The sequence below is a fragment of the Haemaphysalis longicornis genome, unplaced genomic scaffold (assembly GCF_048455015.1).
Source record: "Haemaphysalis longicornis isolate Haplotype H1 unplaced genomic scaffold, Haemaphysalis longicornis Haplotype H1 scaffold_8, whole genome shotgun sequence".
In the NCBI taxonomy this organism is placed as follows: Eukaryota; Metazoa; Arthropoda; class Arachnida; order Ixodida; family Ixodidae; genus Haemaphysalis; species Haemaphysalis longicornis.
Window position 1 is genome coordinate 86,385,904 of NW_027526445.1, and position 20,528 is coordinate 86,406,431.

The following is a 20,528-nucleotide window of genomic DNA, read 5'->3' on the forward strand; positions in this document are numbered from 1 at the left end:
GCAAGACAGCCGTGGAGAATTTCTATTATGAGAAATCTTTGGTTTGACTTGTTACTAGTACTCCAGTTGAAGTATTTCGCACAAAATGGTCAGCAAATAAAGGCCCAGAAATCCGCCGACACGCCCTAAAGTAGAAAATGAAGTGTAGGAGTATTGCGAGGGTTTCAATTTCAAAGCGCGTCACTAGACTTATTTCCCTCGAGCAATTTCTGGACAACTTTCATGTGGGATAACGTTTGGGTGCCATTGAAACCTTCCTAAATCACTGCTCGCTTTTACACAGCCCAAACGGTGGGGAGGTTCAACGGGTAACGCAAACATTCATTTCTATGATTGCAAAACCACAATATGAATATTGAACTAATGGGTCTCACAAAAACGCACGTTCTAAAACATGAACCGAGCAGAACACCGTAATTTCTCCAAAACTACTCCAATCGTGTACGTTGCAAAATTCGTCTTGAAGATCTTAAGGCTGACATCTAGACTTGCTTGCTCCCCTAGGTTCAGCGTATGTGGTCTTTTTGGGTTGCAGAATTGTAATGAAATATGTTAATAAACGATCTTCCTCCCGGTCACCGGTATCTCTGTTCCTGCGTGCCGGACTAAAGAGGTGCTGTAACTCGAGACCTCAAAAGATGAATGTAACATCACGCAATTCCAACTAATAAAACTGGTGCTCAAAGACATAAAAAAACAACAGGTTGTAGGAGAGCCTACGTTTGCAGATTTCATGTAATACACAAGTGATAATGTGAAGCCCGATAGGCACATTACATACAAACCTGCACTAGGTGTTGCTTTTGCCGAAAGCTCACAAAATATTTAAAAAGACAGACAGGTAATTTTTGCACTGCCGGTTAGGACGTTCTAGAAAAACCATTGATATAACTCACTTACAATCGCCGGCGAGAGCCGGCGAAGAAAATCATTAAAGAATAAGCACCGCCATCAGCCGCAAGAAAAAAATTTCGTGTTTCCGAAGTCTGGCACACATGCCAAGCAAGAGAAGTTGGTGAAATAGGCGCGCTTTTTAGATATACAAGCAGTGATGTGCATGTACGTCGTTGACCATTTTACAAGTGTTTGCCGATGCCGCACATGTACGGCCGTGACCCTCAGAAAGGATAATATTGATTAAGGCGTTCCTGAGGAATGCATTCTAGGGCCACTTCGTTTTCAATATGTACCCGCGGACTAGTCTCAAAACTTCGTGCTGCATTCTTTACGCAGACGATGCCAAGATATTTTCGCGCGATAAAGACTCAAACAATGTAATAACAAAACTGAACTTAGATCTACCAAACAACGCCCCACGCAGCGGAAAGGACTGTTGCGCCTTCATTCTAGAAAAACAAACTGTAGCATATTCATACCTATAACAAACGGCTCTCCACCACCGCTCTCCCCGCCCACGCAAATAAATCTTTGCCATTAGCCTATTTCTCTGTCCTGCATCATGCCATTCCTTGGAGTTGGGCTTGATTGGACTTTAGAATTCCATCAGCAAATATATCGGTTACTAAGACAGCATTCACGACAGGTGTATGATTTAGTCAAGGCCGTACTTCCAGTCACATCTCCTTCGTTCACTACATCGTGCATTTATTCATAGTCCTCCCACTTACTGTTTGTCGACATGGGTCGCTGAATACTTCACCCATTTGTCTTGTCTATTACGTCTCCGAAATCAAGCGGTTCATGTATTACTTTTCAGCCCCTTCAGGGACTTGGTTACAGGCATTAATGATAGCTGTGAAGGCCTATCTCTAAGGTGTTTATTGCAGCAAACATGAGGTTTCATAGTCTACCATCATCATCATCATCATCACCAGCCTATCTACTCCCACTGCAGGGCAAAGGCCTCTCCCATTACTCTCCAATTACCTCGGTCCTGTGCCAACTGTGACAAATTTATCGCCGCAAACTTCTTGATCTCATCTGCCCATCTAACTTTCTGCCGCCCCCTGCAACGCTTGCCTTCTCTAGGGATCCACGCTGTTACCCTTAATGACCAGCGGTTATCTTGCCTTCGCATTACATGCCCTGCCCACGTCCATTTCTTCTTCTTAATTTCTACTAATATGTAGTCTACCATTCTCTTCCAAATAGTGTTCTTGTAGGTGCTTTCGTCACTTTTCAACTTATTAATAGAAATATTACCCAGTTGTCCGAACAGTATAACTGATTACTACCGAAACTAACATTATTACTTCAAGCAAACTGCCCTTTTATCAGCCATAGCACTGTGGAATGCTTTGCCGGTATCGACTTAATGTTCGCTATCACCGCATAAATTTTGTAAGTGTTTGTAAACATATTTACTCGAAATGTACTTATGTAGTTATTGAAATCTTTTTGTCTGTACCTTTTATCTTTTATTGTATTATTCTTTGCGGAATTGCGTACTGCTTTCTTGTTCTATTTTAAATAATGATTACTAAGATTTTAAGGGCTTATTGCCCTATCATTGGATCCTTATTTGTTGATGTCGCCAATGTGACTTTACGTTTGGATTCGCATTCCTTGTCCGTTCGTTTACTATTCCGTACTTTCTAATTTCTGTTCCTCAAACTCGAGCAAGAATTTAAAAAGTTTTGGTAGAAAAGAATTATTTTTTCGTCGACTGACCATGACATGATAATAGTTTTACTAATTTAATGTGCGGTTCGTTCTGCCATTGTAATAACTTTGTCTTTAGCATTTAGAGTCACGAGGCCCCCTTGAGAGTTTTTACTTCTGGATCTCCTTGTGTACTAACATCAATTACGCCATGTGTAAAGCAAACATGCGTTGAATAAACATTAAAACCTGAGTCATTGGTAGAAAGCTTGTGCGCAACGGAGAGTTTTCTGATGGGCCTGTTTTTCTTCAGGTCCTTGGGATCTCCCTTTTTATGAATCAGAATACTGTTGGCGTGTTTTAGTCTATGGGTACTGTTGTAGTGGTCAAGCATTCGCAAAGTGGTCCAGCAAGTTTTTCCAGTACAACATGTGCTCCCTCCTCCAAAAGATGCAAGATAAGGCCGTTGCCACCAGCAGCTTTTCCTCTTTTCATGGCTCTGTGAGCTTTTCCACCCTCCTGTTTAGTTACTAGTTAGGCATCCCAAGCTGCGCTTGTACTGTCAATGGTTTCGGCTGGTCTAACGTAGCTGCATTGTGGCCCTGGGCCGAATCGTTTTTCTGGCTTTGTTATCTGATCCTAGTTTTGCGTAATATAAACCTACTCGTCTCTGAGTGCGTACATCCTGTCCGTGCGAATCCCTAGTTTCCTCTTAGTTACTTTCAAGCTTTCCCTTATTTGCGGAGTTTTTTATTCACTGCGGTTTATACGAACGAATGTGGTTTGTTTCCATCCGCAACACTTGGATCCGCGACACTTGACACCTTCATGATCTTACGCGCCGCACTGAGTCCCCTCGTTTTCTTAGTTTTCAAGTTACTGCCCTAATTGTTGTATCTCCCACACCTGCTCCTGATTTACTGGGTGACGATGTTAGGTTGTAACGTTTGCTCCTGTCATGTTTGCCATCACGTTTGCCACCGTCCTCGTGTTTTTTTTTGTTTGTTTGTTTGCGCTAAGACTTCCATTTAGGTTGTCAGTTATCACATCTACTCTGACCCCGTTCGGCTAGTTCAGAGGCGACAAGAAGTATTGAGAAGTTGTTTTAACCCTTGAAGGCCCATGTGGATTCTATTGGAGATAAATGAGTTAATTATTCCAGAAAAACTCTTTATTATTCTCTGAACACAATACAACAGAGAAAAACGCCGCAGGTGCAAGGAACAAGAAATAGAGCTATGGGAATATTCTTCCTTGTGGGCATTCAGGGTAATTTATAGGACACTTCACGAAGTCAGAGCCGCGCAGAGGACAACCTTGTATGTTGTGAAAGTTATCTTGGGCTTATTGTGGCTTTTTGCTCTTCAACAATACCTATCCGCACGTAGGGCGCTACCGGCTGTGATAAAAGGGATGTTGCGTATGGAAACACATCTTCAGCTTAAGAATAAAGCCATGTATATTTTTATCACCTGTATCTTGCCAGCCGATTATCTTTCCTTGCTTCGCAATCAGGTTTGCAAGCTTCGCAAAATGGTCACTTGCTATACAAGAATTTCCACTCTATCACAAAGCAATGCGTCAATAAGTCAAAAATCAATGTTGTGCGTGTAATACGCAGTAAGCTTCAATTTAGCTCATGACTATAAACGAAATTTCGGGCTTCGTTTTGTGCTGAAGGGTGTGTTGTACCAGCGGTCATAATTACATTCATGTTCTTCAAAACAAGTCCCTGCTAGCATTCGAGTTTGACAAGCTGGCCATGTCGGCAATGCTATCAATTTCTGCATCTTTGAATGGGTAAACACAGCTGAAGCCTCATGAACTTAATCTTCCACGATTTCTGTACTGGTCTACATTGTCAGGAAGGTAATAAAAAGGTTGGCATCTCGTAATAAGGTAATAAAAATGTCGGCATCTCTCATCTGCCATCAGATTCCGAGCCATACAAATCAAAAAAGGAAAGAGCACAAAAATATTCGAATGCGCTGAACGCCCGTAGGGAAATATGTTCACATGGGGTAGATTTGATCCAAGCTTTACGCTAAGTACATAAAAGCAAAAAGGGGGCTCAAAAACACGCTAGTACGCCAGCTAAGACATCGGCTTATCATATCAATAGTAGTTACTTAGTTTGTTCGCAGTGGATTACATAGTAACCCATATCTCGTAGCCCTTATGGTGCTCAATCTGCGGATGTCAATATTGACAGAATATTGTGGCCGGTGATCACATTACCTGCAGCGCCAGCTAGTGGAATGACGATAAAATAACGATTTTTTTCTTGTCGTGGTACGCAGGCATTGCGCTGTATGCAACCCAGAGGGATAAGGAGGAATTTGAATGAACTAGAAATTAGCTTCCCTGTCGGCGTTTAAGGGTTAAAGTCCTGCTATCTGGCTCTGACTGAATCCTTGCGGGATTTCTTAATTTTCACAAGTTTCCTCTTTCCTTTTTTTGAGATTCAACCCTCGCTCGCATCCAACCACCCTATGATCGCTGCACCAAATCTTACTTACACCTCTACGTCCTCGCAACACCTGGTGTGTCATACAAAAAGAAGTCAATTTTGTTTTTAGTTGTACAATAAGGATTTTTCCACGCCAAATTCCTATTCCTTCGTTTGAAAAAGAATGTCTTCATGAACCTTGCAAAATTTCTCGTGGCAAACCCCAGCAGTGTATCTCCTCGACTCCTGCAACTGTCTATTCTGAAGTTTCGCACTGACGTTTCTCCAGTTTGTTTCTTACACACCCTTGCGCTAAAGTCTCCCACAACAATCGTGAAGATCGTTGTTGCATTCTTCATTGGCGATTGGACATCCTCGCCGAAGCCGTCTACCGCTACATCATCATACCAGGTTTTTGGCGCATAGGCATTTGCAATATCAAATCTGCATCGCTTGCTTAGCTTAATCGCCACAGCCGCGACTCTCTCGCTAAAACTGAAAAACGCTTCCGCGTTTCGTGCTATTTCTCTATATTAAAAATCCCAACCCGTGTTCTTTCTTATTTTGGGGTCCTCTGCTGCACAGAATATGCCCCCTAGTGAGCTCCGTGAAGCCTTCTCTTGTCCTCTAAGTTATCCTACCCTAGAATACCCCACGTAATGTCCGAGAGCTGGCCTAATAATACATTTACATTTCCCTAGCTAAACAGAGTGCGTGCATTGAACGTTGCAAGAGTGAAGTTCCACACGTTAAACCCAATATATACTACGTCACGCTATTTATGCCTTGGAAAAACAAGATGCGCCTCTGAAGGGGTCTAAGTCAGGTGTTGGCCCATTTTTACGGAAAAGTGTACCCGATTACAATTTAGTGCATGAGCTCCTGCAGTTTGAGCTGCTCGATACATAATTTCAGAGTTTGTCAGTAGCTGGTGAACCGACATTTAAGACGGCGTTCCTGTTTATCTTTGTCCGCACGCAATGTAGATCCTAGGAGAGGAGTGACAGAGGCAACAATACGGGGCACATAAGAGAGAAATAGGGGGATTTTTCTTGTGAAGGCCCCGGGTATATATAGATAACTGCTCAAGTAATAAACACATATATGAAAAAATCGAACGCGTATTGTGCTTTTCGATGGAAAATATTTTGATGAGGAGAAAGGCGGAGTCAATAGAGTGACGGCATCACGACTGCTGTCGTTATCCTATGATAGTGCCGTTTGTACTGTAAAAAAACGACATTTGTAAGGAAACGTTAATGTGTGCTAGCACGTTTGAACCAAACTCTCGCATAGTGCCATTAATCGCATTAGGTCTTACATCAAAGTTGGTCTTACGGAATGAGTGAAAGTATAATGTGCGACCTAGTAAAAAAACCACCCACATCACAGTTATGCCTGTTAGGTATAAAGCCAACGTGTGCTACCAAACCAAATACATGGTTTATCCATCGAGTGTAACACAACGCTATCATTGAAAATTGATTGAAACGAAGAATATACGCAAGATACGGGCCAACACGTGGCGCTTTGTAATACTATTCTGGGTGCCAAGCTGGCCAATAATGTTTTTAAAACGAACAATACGACAGTTTGTGCATTCTGTTTAGTAACAACAAAAAAAAAACGCCAGAAAAGAGAAGAGGGCGCAAACACAGTGGTGTAAACACAAAAAAAAATGTTTCCAAATAGTGTACTTTATTTAGCGCCTACCTGGCTCCGAATACTGACGTCATTTCTTTTAAGAAGAATGCGCTTTGAAATAACCGGGTGGTAGCAGGTAAAATGAATAAATTCAGATCGTGGCATCACCTTCACTTTATAACAATTTCTAATTCAGTCTTTAATCTTGTGATAATAGCGCACCGCAACGTGCACAGGAACATCCTGCCAGCGTTTTCCGCCTTCCTCGTAAAGCAAATGCCTTGTTTGTAAATAAATGCATTCATCGTGAGCAATCTCTGAAGATTTAACAAAGCAATTTTTACTGTTTTTAAATAATCAAACAAAAAAAATTGTATTGGGCGAGTAAATTTAAAACAACTTAAAAAAGTGCAAAATTGCTTTATAACTGTTTAAAACAAATTTAATAGTAATGACGTGTATTGCTTATTTGTACATTTATTAGTCTTTTTCCTACTTTAGTTGGTGTCGTTGCTTACATATGTCTTTGAAAAGCTAAGTTTAACATTATACCCTTTTCTCTCAATCTTTTCCAAACGTACTGTAGTCACGTAGTTGATTATTCCCAAATTAGTATAGGTGTAAAGGCAGATAGAGAATGCTTGAGTCGCCGATTACCGTTTCCTGTGTAACATTGAGTGTTTGAAGCAGGATAAAAATTGCTGTAGAAATTGCTTCTATACTACTTCCTCTACATTTTTTCTAACTTATGCATATGGCTTGTTACCCGGGATAATGTTAACAACTTGTTTTGGGATTTATTTTTTTATGTATTTATTATTTCTATACCTTCACGGAGGGCATTCCAGAAGGGAGTGGTAATGTTGCAAATACATAAAGTATTGTAGATGACGAAATCATTTGTCACACAATAACTGCGGTTTAGATACCGCAAATAATAAGCTTTCAAGAAATTATACAGGGCTGATGACAAGATACAGGTTCAGACAAATAAGTGCAAAGCGAGAGTACGAGAAAATGCAATTGTACGTATACCTATAAAAAACGGTGAATAGAGGGCACAATCAAAACTTCAACGCAAAGAATATACAAGGCAAACATACGAACACATGAAAAAGGAACTCAGCCACCAAAAATAAAAACAGCATAACAGATCAGAATACCGAAATACATGTACGATACATATAGAAAGCATGTATATGGACAACAAGAAGGAAACGAATATTTACTAAGAATGAAAGAAGTTTTCGCCAGCTGCAGGAAATTTGCGCGCATCAGTGATTGTGGTCAATGAGGAGTGTAATTGGTTATTTTTGTTTTGTTTTTGGGATGAAAGAATAAAAAAATAGATTTGCATGACATTGCGGAACGTTAACCTTGTAGGGGTGATCAGTGATATAGGAACTAGTTAGCTGTCCGTTTTTCAGAATTGAGTTTTAATGACAGATCCTAAGACAAAAATTCAATCGAGTATTTCACTGCCTTAAAAAAGATTGGGCATATTAAGGGTAAGCTTTATGGATTTTACATTTGGCATGCGAGTGTATCTGGCCAAGATAAAACGAGTGCTGCTGTTTTGAACGGATTCTAAAGCGCTATTAAGACAAACGAGTCCCTGGTCGCATACTGCGCAGGCATATTCTTGTTTGGGACGGATTAGTGTTTCGTACAGCATAGACTTTAGGACTGAAGGGGCATAAGAAAATTTACATAGGAGGTACCCAAGAATCCGAATAGAATTGTTAATTATGTAATTACGCACGTTTCCCAAAGTAAGTTATGAGTAAAGTGGACTTCTAAATACACATACGTTTTAGTTTCTTCAAGTTGGCGGTCTGCAATTATTTAAAAGGAAGCTTGAGGAGGGTAGAGACGCCGAAAGATTCTCATTGTTTTACATTTACGAATGTTAAGATGCATTTTGTAATTATTACACGAGTTAGAGACTTTGTTTAGATCATAGTGTAAGAGTGAGGAGTCGGAATTAAAAAAAAATATTCGGTACCGAACACAATCATCCGCAAACAATCTGATGGAAAAGGTAATTCAGCTGGACAGATCATTGATATCAATGATAAAAAGAAGGGGCCGAGAACCGATCCCCGAGGCTCGACGGACGTGACTGAAAAGAAAGATGACAAATTGTGTCCGATTAGACAAAATATTTTTGATTCACGCTAAAATATCAGAGCACCAGTTTTACTTTGGAAGCTTCATCCGAAATAACTGAATAAACACAAGATGGAATGCTTTGGAGAAGTTCAATAAAATTCAGTCCATAGAATATCCGTTGTCGGGAGCACTCAAAATGTTATGAGTGAACAAAATGACCTGGGTCTCACAAGGAATTGATTTCCTAAAGCCTTTTTGGTCTGCAGTAAAGACAGAGTTACTTTTCTGAAATTTAACCAGGTGAGAATAAATTATGTGTTCGAAAATGTTACATGGGTTGCTACTCATCAAAATCGGACAGTAATTTATTGGATTGTGGGCATCTCCGGACTTGAATAACGGTACCACCTCACCTATCTTAGAACCATCTATTAAGATACTGTTGCATATTGGCTTGGTGAAAATATGACCAAGAAATATTGATGAATATGCTTCGGAGGTTTTGAGAAATTTCGAATTAATGTCATATACCCTCGAGCTGCGATGATACCTTTATACTTTTATTAAGCAGGATGACTCCATCCCAGGAAATAACGACTTGCTCCCTTGGTGGAAACTTGACCGCTTCGATGGGATACGAGTCAGTTTTGGGGGACGGTTGAGGGAAGGCCTTTTTTAAACATGTCTTCAAAAGCAAAGCAGCTTTGTGAGTGAGAGACGGCCGCGCCAGTTCGATCAACGAAAGATACTGGGTGTTTTTTCTGGCCCCCGATTACAGTCCATAACTTCTTAGTGTTTTGAACAAGCATCAAGGAAGTCTGTCAGCGAAGATAACGTGCATTGCTTTTGTTACTGCATACTTGAAAGCGTGATTCATTTCACGGCACATAGAGTACGCATCTGGCAGGTTGCACTTTCGTGCTTCTCGACACAGTGCCTTGTTTTAAATTAAAAGGCGTTTGAGGGAATATTAAACCAAGGGGCACACTGCTTAAACAGAATGATGGGGAAGGGAATACGCTTTTTTATCAAAGAGTGAACTTTATATTTAAGGGGGTCCCGGTTAGCATATACTGTAGGTTAATAAAATTGATCCATGATATCATCCGCGAAAGCTTGCAGCTCAATGGTAATTGTGGAAAAGTTGCCTGGCGATATTATCTCATGAGGTTTATTTTACTGGGGGTTCGTTTATTGTTGTATTTACCGAGAAGTGAATGAAACAATGGTGTTAAGACCTGGCATTTAGGCGAGCGAGTGGACGAGAACTGGTGAAGTGGTTAAAACAAGGTCGAGTACGTTTGGGTTTGGTAGGGAAGTGCGTGTCGATTGAGTTACAAGTTCTGAAAAACGAAATGTGCTACAGAACACAAGAAATTCTCTTGATTCGCGTGAGGAACAAGAGCCGCTCCAGCCGCTTCGCGAAATACTTATTTGAGAGTAACTGAAATCACCTGAAATGAAGATTGGATATTTGGGCAATGTTACGATAATGGTGCTTAATACTTCGGGAAGACCAGTGCAAAACGCTGAGGGCGCATTAGAAAAACGATAACAGACACAAAGATACCGTTTTTTTTTGCTTGAGACGAAAACATGCGCAACACACTTCCAAGGGAGTTGCAAGCGGAATACGAAACGACTAAGATGATCGTGACAACAATAAGCACACCTCCACCCAACCTTGTTCCTCAGCCACAAATATATGCAAAAAATATCTGGCCTTCAAAACAGTTTGCTGCACAAAACCTTCGCAGACAACCATCACGTATCGGTTAAAATCACTACATTGGAATCACAAGTATCGATAAATGTGGATGATTCACCGTGCGTATTCAAGACGCGGCGAATGTTTGCAAACAAAACGTGAACTTCATTGATGGGACTACTAACCTGTAGCGATAAAGAAGTAGTGCTGGTCACGCCTGTGTGAGTGGCGAGAACACTTATTGGCAGATGCGTCATCGTCGGGAACATCACTTTCGCACACAGTGTCACTAGACGGAATGTAAACGTATGATTTCTGTTAATTATCGATTTGTTGTACCGAACAAAGAACTGTTGTCCCCTAGCTTTAGCAACCTAAATTAGCTTCTTCCACGTAGTTCGAGTTGATATGCCGAAGTCTTCACTAAGGCTCGTTACAGGAGGTTTTAGCTGTGACGGGGAAGAAAGTATCGAATCCTTCGTTTTTAAATGGGAACAATAGACAATGACAAGCTGGCGTTTATTTGCAAAAATTTCAGAAGTTGATGAAGCGGTTCGATCTCTTCATCCTGCCGCTACATTTTCAACGCAAAATAATACGCTTCACTAACCCTGGTTTAGAATTCGGACAAGGGTTAGGCCACGCTGTCGCACAGCCCAAAAAAAAGGAGATTTTGCCGCCGATATTTGTTTTCGAATTAATCTAGACAATAATTGAAGCAGTGTGTTTCACTGCGCACAGCATCGGACACTGAACGAGAGATGTCAGAAGAACCGCAATCCGGCGCTGCCATTTGTTCATCTACAGCTATCAGCCTTTCCATTTATGTCGGCTCCGTTTTTCTGCAAGTTCAGCTGAATTTCCTTAAGTTATTTAGCTGTGAAGGAACCTCGACATGATTTTTTTCGTTCTTTGCGTTCAGTGACCTAAAAAGGGAAGATACATCTTATGTGGAAGTAGGAGAGGTAGAAGCGGATCGTGCATACTATCATAATTAGAGAATAAAGAAGGAGGAAGCGCGTTTCAGTTCTGCCCTACCGGGCATCTTGGTTTGTTGCGATTCACAGTAACTTCGCTGCCAAAACTGCTACCTCCATCTATACTCGATAATGAGGATGGTATGTACGCTCCGATTCATCCTGTTCTGCTTCTACAATAATACCGTTATCTTCTTGGATATCACCGTTTTCACCATTTGGTGATTCGGAGTTTTCTTCAACATCACCAACTAAGAGCAATACATTTACGGCAAGAACACCAACGAAAAAATGTAACAAAGATAAGTAGCCATTAAACGAGTAACAAACAGATGTTTCTGGGGCGTTTCGAAAACGAAGAAGTGCGCGGACCAACCTATGCAAAATAGCAGAGTAGAACATGACAAAACCGCATGACAGCCGCTCTCCCGTGTTCACTAAACTTGCAAGTGGTAGGATTGTCCTTATATAGGTGCTGATGAAATATAACGACGACAATGGGGTGTATATGCGACTTGTATATAGCAGAAGTGTGGCGCGAGTGTCAGCTGGCAAGAAGGGGCACTGCTATAGCATCCCTCCTTGGTGGCGCTTCGTCCGTGCCGCCACTCGAAATTATCTGTTCATGGTATGATAGGAGAAAACGAATGAACCGTGTGATTGCCGCTATCCGATGCCCAATTGATACAGTTTGAAGCTTGTGGTCCTGCTCTCTACGGCCGTCCAGAAATCAGGCACACTGTGGTTGAGTACAATGAGAAATTCTTTACTCACATCCTCGTCCGGGCATACAAACGCACACCAGCCAAGAACAATCTGTCCGTCCCGAGTCCCGAGTCCCCGCGCGAGGTTCTTTCTCACCACCGCCCGCTCCTCCACATCGCTGCTTCTGTCCCGTGTCCACCAGCGCCATCCCTCAGTTGCCGACGTCTCCAAGTCTCGCGGCCCGGTGGCCGCACGGAAAGCGAGGAGGGCGAGGGAAGGGAGCCCATGGCGACGGGCTCCGGGCAACACCATCTAGGCCAGAAGGTGTCGTGCCAAGGCGCTCCCCACATCTCTCCCCCCCTCAAACATGGGATACGGGTCCATCATTGAAGGTCGCCCTCGGGGCCCTAGTGCATGAGTAACCGCTGGTCGGCGCCTGGGGCCGCCCTGTGCGGCTGTGGGTGGGCTGGCACCCGCCGAAGTGTGGCAGCCTGCCGCTCTGTCGCCATCGCCACCAAGTACGCGTCCGCAGGAGCGCATTCTCGGCTGCCCGGCGCAGTTTTCCACCGAACGGCCAGGCTCCTCTCGACAGCGCCCCGGTGTCCCGATCTCCGCTGCTCGGCGCCGGAACCGGATACGCCGTTATTAGCCCTGGGCAAACCCCGTTGACGGGCGCTCGCAGAGGCTCGCCGCCCCAGAGCGAGCTGTAGGCTCTGCGCCCACCGGCGCCTCCACGCCAGGGTTACAGCTCCGCGATGAGCTCAGCAGGCCTCCATCCCACGAACAGGGCTCCGCCGTTGACCAGGAGGCGAACCGCAGCCGCCTCGCATATCCGAAAAGCACCAGGACCCCCGGACAGTGGTAACATCTCCCGGGTCAAACCAGGAAGGCCCTCTGCTCGGCAGGCCCGGGCTGGACTCACGACGCCCAATCACGAACACATCGCCTCGCACCACCAGGCCGGTGGCGCGAAGCTCCCGGGTCGCACCGGGAGGGCCCGCTGTCGGCAGGCCCAGGCTGGCATCGTAACGGCCAGGCACAAAACCACGCCTCGCACCACCGCACAGGTGGCGCGATGAAACTTGAAGCGGTGACTGTGTTGCACTGCGGGTTGCTCCGTGGTAGAACCACGTGAGACCCGGACCGTGGGGGGTAGACGCTACCGCACCCTCAGGTCGTAACGATGGTTGCGAACCCTATCGCCGGCCGTTCTGTCAATAGAAGCGGGACTCCCACCTTCTGGTTCCCCTACCACCTGTTCGTCATCGCCAGTGCGAACGTGATAGGCCTTGAGATCGCTAACGTGCACAGTACCCACCAGCTCGTCGCTTTCAAGCGACTGCATCTCATACGTGAGCAGAGTCGTCTGCGCCGTAATTCTGTATGGCCCTTGCCATTTGTGTGCGAGCGCTGCGGTGAAACCACGTGCAGCGTTGCTGAGTGGGTGTGTTCTCCTTAGCACTAGGTCACCGATGTTGTACACAAGGTGACGACGGCCTATGTTATACTGCTCGGCTTGCTCCATGCGCGCCAAGTCGAGGTTCTCCCGAGTCGTGCGTTGCGCTGCCCAAAGGCGTTCCCGGAGCCTGGCCGCGTACTGCGACAGAGAATGGGCGTTACCCGCCGCCGCGTACAGCAGTGCATTTTCCATTGGAAAAGCGATCTCTCTACCGAAGTTTAGGTAACCTGGTGTCAAACCCGTTGACCTATTTACGGTAGTCCTAGTCGCGAAAGCCAGCTCAGGCAAACGCGCGTCCCAGTCCTTATACTCCTTCGTTGTCGCAACCAGCATACACTTTGGATTCCTGTTCACCCTCTCCGTGATGTTGCTCTGAGCATGATAAGGACTCGTTTTCCTATGCCTAATGTGCAGCGCTCGACAACAGTCTGAAAAGACTTTGCTTGAGAAATACGAAGCATTGTCAGTGATCAGGTCGGAGGGGAACCCGAAACGAGTGAATGTCTCCAACAGCTTCTCTACGATCCGCTCCGACGCTAACTTTCTAAGGGGAAACAACTCCACCCACTAAGAAAAGTGGTCCGTTATAACCAGAATGAACTGGTTTCCTCGCGCGGATCTTGGGAGGGGTCCCATTATGTCACACGCTACAATATGCCACGGGTAGCTGCTTTCCACCAGCTTCATGAAACCCACAGGCTTCCCAGCGCGCGGCTTGGCTACCTGGCAAAAAGGGCAAGCGCGGGAATAGCTCACCACGTCTCTCCTCATGCCTGGCCAGGTCGCGACAGGGCATAACTTGTCGTATGTCTTACTGCCGCTGCCATGTCCTGCAAGCGCTGAGTCATGAAAGTACCGCATGAACCGTTTCCTCAACTTCCTTGGGACCACGACTCGAAAGGGGGATGAAACCGCCTCTTCGTCGTCCAGTTGGGGAATGTAGCGAACTAAGAAGCCATTGTCGCCCAGCAGATACGCGTCAAACCCCTCAGCGTTACCAGTGCAAGCTACGCCACTCGCTAGCCTTTTCAGCCCCCGCTTGCACAGACCGTCAGCTTTCTGGGCCTCAATGAGCTCTTCCTTACTCACTACCTCCCCCCAAGACAGATTCCTTTCTGCCTCTTTTCTCGGGGGGCGAGAAATCGCCGCTGCGAGATGCCGCTTCTCTTTCTCCCTGAAGCCGGCCTCGACTCCTTCGTCCGGCCCTTTCCTCCCCCTGTCGGGGTGGCGCACGCCGCCGACGAAACCGCTCAACTCGCGCGCGTGCTCCGCCGCCTCCATCGGGGCTGCTCGCCGCGCGTACACCCGCCTCCAGCGGCGCGCGCGGCAAAGCATCGGCTACCTTGTTGGTGCAGCCTCAGCGGTACTCGATTGTGTACGTGTAACGTTGCAACGTCAGCGCCCACCTCGCGAGCCTGCCTGCGGGGTTTTTAAGCCCCTTCAGTCACGTCAGTGCCTGGTTCGACAATGCGAACTTCGACAGTGCGAACATGATAGCCAAGCACACCTTTTCGGTTACGGAGTAATTCCGCTCCGCCGGTGTGAGCGTGCGGTTCGCGAAAGCGACTGGCCGCAGCTCGTTCTCGGGTTCCTGCAACAAAACATGCTCCCACACCGTAGTCACTAGGGTCTGTCTGCAAAACAAACGGTTTGTTCAGGTCGGGAAGGCGCAAACTAGCCGTGTCCGCTATTGCGCAAGCCACAGAAACGAAGGAATCCTCTTGTTCCTTTTCTCAGACCCACTTTACGTTCTTACGCAACAGCTTGTAAAGAGGCCGTGCGAGTTCCGTACAGTGCGGTATGAATTGCCTGTAGAAAGCAACCATGCCCAAAAACCTTCGCAGGCTTTTCACGTCTAGTGGTCGAGGGTAGGAAAGGATGGCCTGCAGCTTCTCATCGTTCGGTCTCAGGGTACCATTGTCCAAGACAAAACCCAACACATCGACCTTAGATGATGCCAGCTGCACTTTCCTTGGGTTGATCGTCAGACCCGCCTTCCTCTTGCGTTCCAGAACAGACCTCAAGTGCACGAGGTGCTCCTCAAAAGTCTCCGAATAGATCACCACATCATCCAAGTAGGCCATCGCATAGTTGTACCTCGCGTCCCCCAAGATAATGTCCATCAACCGCATGAACGAACTAGGAGCGTTCGACAAGCCAAACGGGAGTCGAGTAAATTCTAAGAGCCCGCGGTGGCAGGTGAATGCGTCCTTTTCAATGTCAGCTTCGGACATTTGAATCTGCAGGTACCCTCTGCTAGCGTCCAGCACAGTAAAGTAGCGAACGTTGCCCAGCTGATCTATCACCGACTGAATGCTCGGGAAAGGGTACGCATCTCTCTCGGTCAGTGTGTTCAGCTTTCTGTAGGCTACGCACAGTCGTACTGAACCGTCTTTTTTCAGTGCCAAGACTACAGGAGATGCCCAGCGGCTTCGTGAGGGTCTCACTGCGCCTGTCTCGATCATTTCATCCAGTGCGCAGTCGACGAGCTTCCTCTTATGGGCACTTATCGGCCTCGGATTGAACCGCAATGGCCGAGCATCACCCGTGTCTATCTCGTGCTCTAGCACATCTGTCAAGCCAGGTCTAGACCCCTAGACCCCTTCATCAGAATACTTGTTGATAACCACAAAATTAGGGGTGTCCCCTTGCCCGGATAAGGCTAGGTTAAAGTGTCTCCGTACGCCGATGACATCACTATTTATATTCGGCACACTGATAGCTTCACGGCTGTCATATGCTCAACTTTCACGTGCCGAGATAAATGTCACACAAAGTGCTCTCATCCCTCTGGGAAACGCTACACTCCCCCCCCCCCCCCATTCATAACAAAAATAGTTCGAGACCTGAAGATCCTCGGCATAAAATTTACCGAAGAAGGTGTTTCACCAAACATGTAGCCCCAGTTATTTGATCAAATTCAAAAGAATGTTGCCCGGGCTACGTCTTGCAACTTCTCTTTTTTGGAGAAATTGTATCTCATTAAATGCGTTTTTCTTGCTCAATTCTTTTTTGTGTCCAGGATTATGCTGCCTCCAAAACCTGTTATGCATCAAGTGTCCCGCGACATGAACACAGCTTGAAACGACACCCACAACAATTTCCCATGCGACCACACTTGAATTCGCACAGGTTTCTCTACAAAAAGAAACACCAGATTTTCGGCCAGCTGTTACGTGGAATTCGCGAGTGGGCGGCGTGCCGAACGCAGGAGCGGCAGCCACGGCCGGGATAGAGCGACGGAAGCTGTCGCTGTTCCTCAGCCGTGGCTCGGCAAAAAGAAAAAGCAGAGGAGCGTCTTTCTAAGGGTGAGACAGCGGAAGCCCACCATCCTGATGCGCTAGTTCGGCGCTACGCCACCGCGCGACACATGCGAAGACAACGAAGTGATTGGGCATGGGAGCTTAGTCATTTTTATTTTTACCGATTTAAACTAGGTAGTTTTACAAGTTTCAGAATTGCGAGAAACTGAGCGGACTCTTATAAAGGCTACTTACAGAATCAGCTGCAACTTTTGCCTCTTGCAATCCCACTTAAAACACGAATGAATAGCTAGCGTTTCTCTATCGGCCAGATGTCTGCACGTGGTGTCTAAAGTGTGTATTCCTGTGTATTCCTGTATTCTACCATTCCTTAGCGTACCTTTGCCAAACGACCGCTTAATTCTGGCAGATCTCGGTTTCCCAGGAGGTGCTCTTGAACATGATACTAAAGCCGTGCTAAGAAAGAATGCAATGAACCCGAAGTTGCGCCTAAATAGGACCAAAATAACCATTGCCTAAAGAGACGACAAAGCTGATGGAATCCTTCCCACCGTCGGGCCCACCGCCCCGCAGCGAACGCTGGGCATTTGCCGCGCCATCTATACCGTGCTCCGAGAGTGAAAACCGCCCTCCCCCTTTCATCCGCGTTTTAGTTTCTTGTTCCGCTTGGCTGGAACCCTTGGCTGCAAGAGGTAGAAAGCTTTTCTTTAAAATTGCGTCCGTCGCAGGACTCGGAATAATTGCCAGAGGGTTGAGGAGGGAACATTACGGGGGAGAGACCAGTACTGGGCGCATGAACGGACATGGAGTTGGAGAAATTGTTAGCGGTTATGAAAGATCTGTCTCAGTCTGGCTGGAGATGAGCTCAGGGAGTAGGTTGAGATTCAGGCGAATTCCGCGAGGCAACGAACGGATTTTCGGAGAGATCTCGATGCCAGAGGCTTCGGCTCGAATTTGACGTTCTTGACAGCAAGATCCGGCTCGCAGAGAAGAAAAATTGAAGCGTTCGTTTGAAGAGCTATATTTCGAAATCGCAGAACTGTAGCGTCACCTAGAAGGCACAAGATAAAAAGGACAGAACTGAAGCCGACGTACGTGAGGTACCAGGCAGCCGTGTCGCAGCCTGCAAAAAATCAAGTGAAAAAACAGAGAAACATGTTTTCAGCCGCCATGGCCGGACGTAAGAGGCTTCGTCCAGGTGTGAGATGGTTCCATGCTAAGCATTTCACAAAGGCAGAAAAATCATGTGCTGACCAGCTAACTCACGACGATGGTAATATAAATTGGCTGCGTGAGTGCACGGCGATGGCTATTTCCAGCGGGATATCTGATAGACAGGAGACTGAGGCTGATGTTTCTGTTCTACGTTCTGCGCGTCAGGGAAAAGGCAAGACATGCACTGCTAAAAGAAATGAGCAGGAGCATTACCAAAGCCAAGAAAAGTCAGGTCACAAAGTATCTGCCGCCTCTCTCCATTCAATGGTTCAGGAAAGTGATCCAACACTCGTTCGCGAGGGATAGGTTTTAGGTAACATCCACTGGCTGCTGGCTGTAAACAGTCTGTTGGGCGTCGTCTCGTGTAGTGAGTGCAGCCGAAAGGAATAAAATGTGTTCTAGGATTGACAGAGATCATGACGTCAAAGGTGTCGATTGGAAGTGGAACCACAAGCTGTAAATGAAGGCGAATGTGAAGAAGCCGGATTGAAAAGCTGGGATTGACTTCGGCAGGAATAAGAATGATGCAAGTAAATTACACGGTAAACAGAATAAATATAAGAAAGTGTCGCCTGTGGTAGCTTTCTGTAAATATTTAAGGTGTTTAGTGCAAATGCAGTAGTACAGTGAAATAATTGTGCACTTTTGAAAAAGTGCGAATAAAAAGTTGGCAGAGAAGATTTGAGGCTTGGATCTCGTATATTTTGGCCGAGTAGAAAGCCGGCATGAGCTGCTAATTCTTTTTCTACATCGAAGGTTTTTGTGCGACATTTTACCGGTTTACTTAACGCCTAATATACGTTTACACGTGCCCGTGTTGCGGGGGAGGTAGAAGTGGGGCGTCCACGCACAGCTGAGCTCCATGGCGGTACCGATAACCCTTGTTGTGTTTGTTCGAGATATAAACGTGGAAGTCTCATGCCACGTTGGCTCCATTCGGCGGTAGGCCATAATCGAGCGGTTTCGGCTTGGGTTGGTGTGTTACACAGAGAATAGGATGCATGCGGCAGGAAAGGGAAACGGAAGGACACATATTTGCAAGCTAGAATAAATGTCGAGAACTTCCAGCTTGTTCTGAAACGGACGGATGTCGTTTGCTGGGAGGAAGAGCGGGAGATCAAGAAGTGACGACCCGAACACAAGGGCCAAAAGGCGCGAAAACAATAGATAGCCCCTGTAGCGGCCGTTGGGTAATCTAGTTATTGCTCTTCGAGTAGCCGCTAATACCCCCCCCCCCCACCCCTTGATGAACGGCATCTTGCCTCTTGGGACGCCGAGGCGGTCAAGTGGGGTGCAATATTATTCCTTTAGCTGAAAGGTATTCTTTCAGAATGATATTTTCGACGTTTTTTTATATTCTCAGCGCGCGACATAACCGGTTGCTGGCGTACATGGAGGTGTGGAGGGGGAGGGAGTGGCGTGCACGCTAAGCAGTAGGTTTCATATCCTTACTCATGACATGTTCGTTGTGCTGGAGTGAGGTTCAAACGTCGACGTCAAAAGGCCCACTGTGACTTGTCCAGTGTCCTTTTGGTGATCGAGCGGGTTGGGTTGGTGTGTTGCACGTACAGTAAAATACCTACGACGTGAGAGTGAAACCCACAGATACATGTTTGTCAGCAAGACCGAAGCTCGGGTGCTTTGAAGTTTGATTCGGCTAATTGCCTAGGAAGTATGCTCAATCACAAGTTACGAACCAATGTGTTTTCTTTTGTGAATTCCGTGGACCCTACTTCGCAGTTCACCCATCATCATAAAGTGGAATGCCACAAATTTTAAATACATTTTTAGCAACAAACTCGTTAGCCTTTGCTGTCGAGTAAATTGGATGGAGTAATAAACATATCAGTTGCTTTCTCTCTCAGCTTCACTGTTCTTTTGTTTTGTTCTTCCGGCAATAGGACGGCAATTCTAAATCATGCTGTGGCGTATGGTTTCTGTGGTATTACTACGTGGTCTTGACGTAACCAACATTTGCTGAAGGGGGCGAGGCTAAGACTCGATTAAGCGTGTCATTTATCTAATTGGGTCTGCACCAAGGCTTACATCACATAACATTTAGTAGCTGCGCAAGTCGTACCAAAAATTGTTACAACGCGGCTGTTATTTCAAAGTAACAATAACCATTCGCCACCTCGCAATAGGCTCACTGTTTGGTCCTTCAAGTGGACTGTGCCTAGCATGCCAGCTGCCTTTTATTACACTTACAAACACATGGGTTCATATGAAAGAAAATGAACATCAATAATACTCGCTGGAGGTTGCACCCATTATTCATCATCTCCACCATAATTATCATCAACAACAGCATCCACATCCTACTCAGGGCCACAGGAGGACGGAAGCCTCTCCTATTGACTTCCCTGGTGGTCTAGGGCTTCAACCTTGGCTGGGTTTATTACGGAACAAAATACTCTCTCCTAGCCTATATATG

General features: G+C 45.8%; 1 protein-coding gene across 1 annotated transcript in view; it reads right to left on the reverse strand.

The window, feature by feature from the left end:
* Positions 1-20,528, reverse strand: part of LOC144148369 (uncharacterized) — an 82,570-nt gene that overhangs the window by 50,188 nt on the left and 11,854 nt on the right. The window contains exons 4-5 of the mRNA XM_077679913.1: positions 17,975-18,002; positions 15,426-15,755 (exon numbers count right to left, since the gene is read on the reverse strand). Of these exons, the coding sequence (XP_077536039.1) occupies positions 15,426-15,755; positions 17,975-18,002 (358 nt within the window). The remainder of the gene's footprint in view (positions 1-15,425; positions 15,756-17,974; positions 18,003-20,528) is intronic.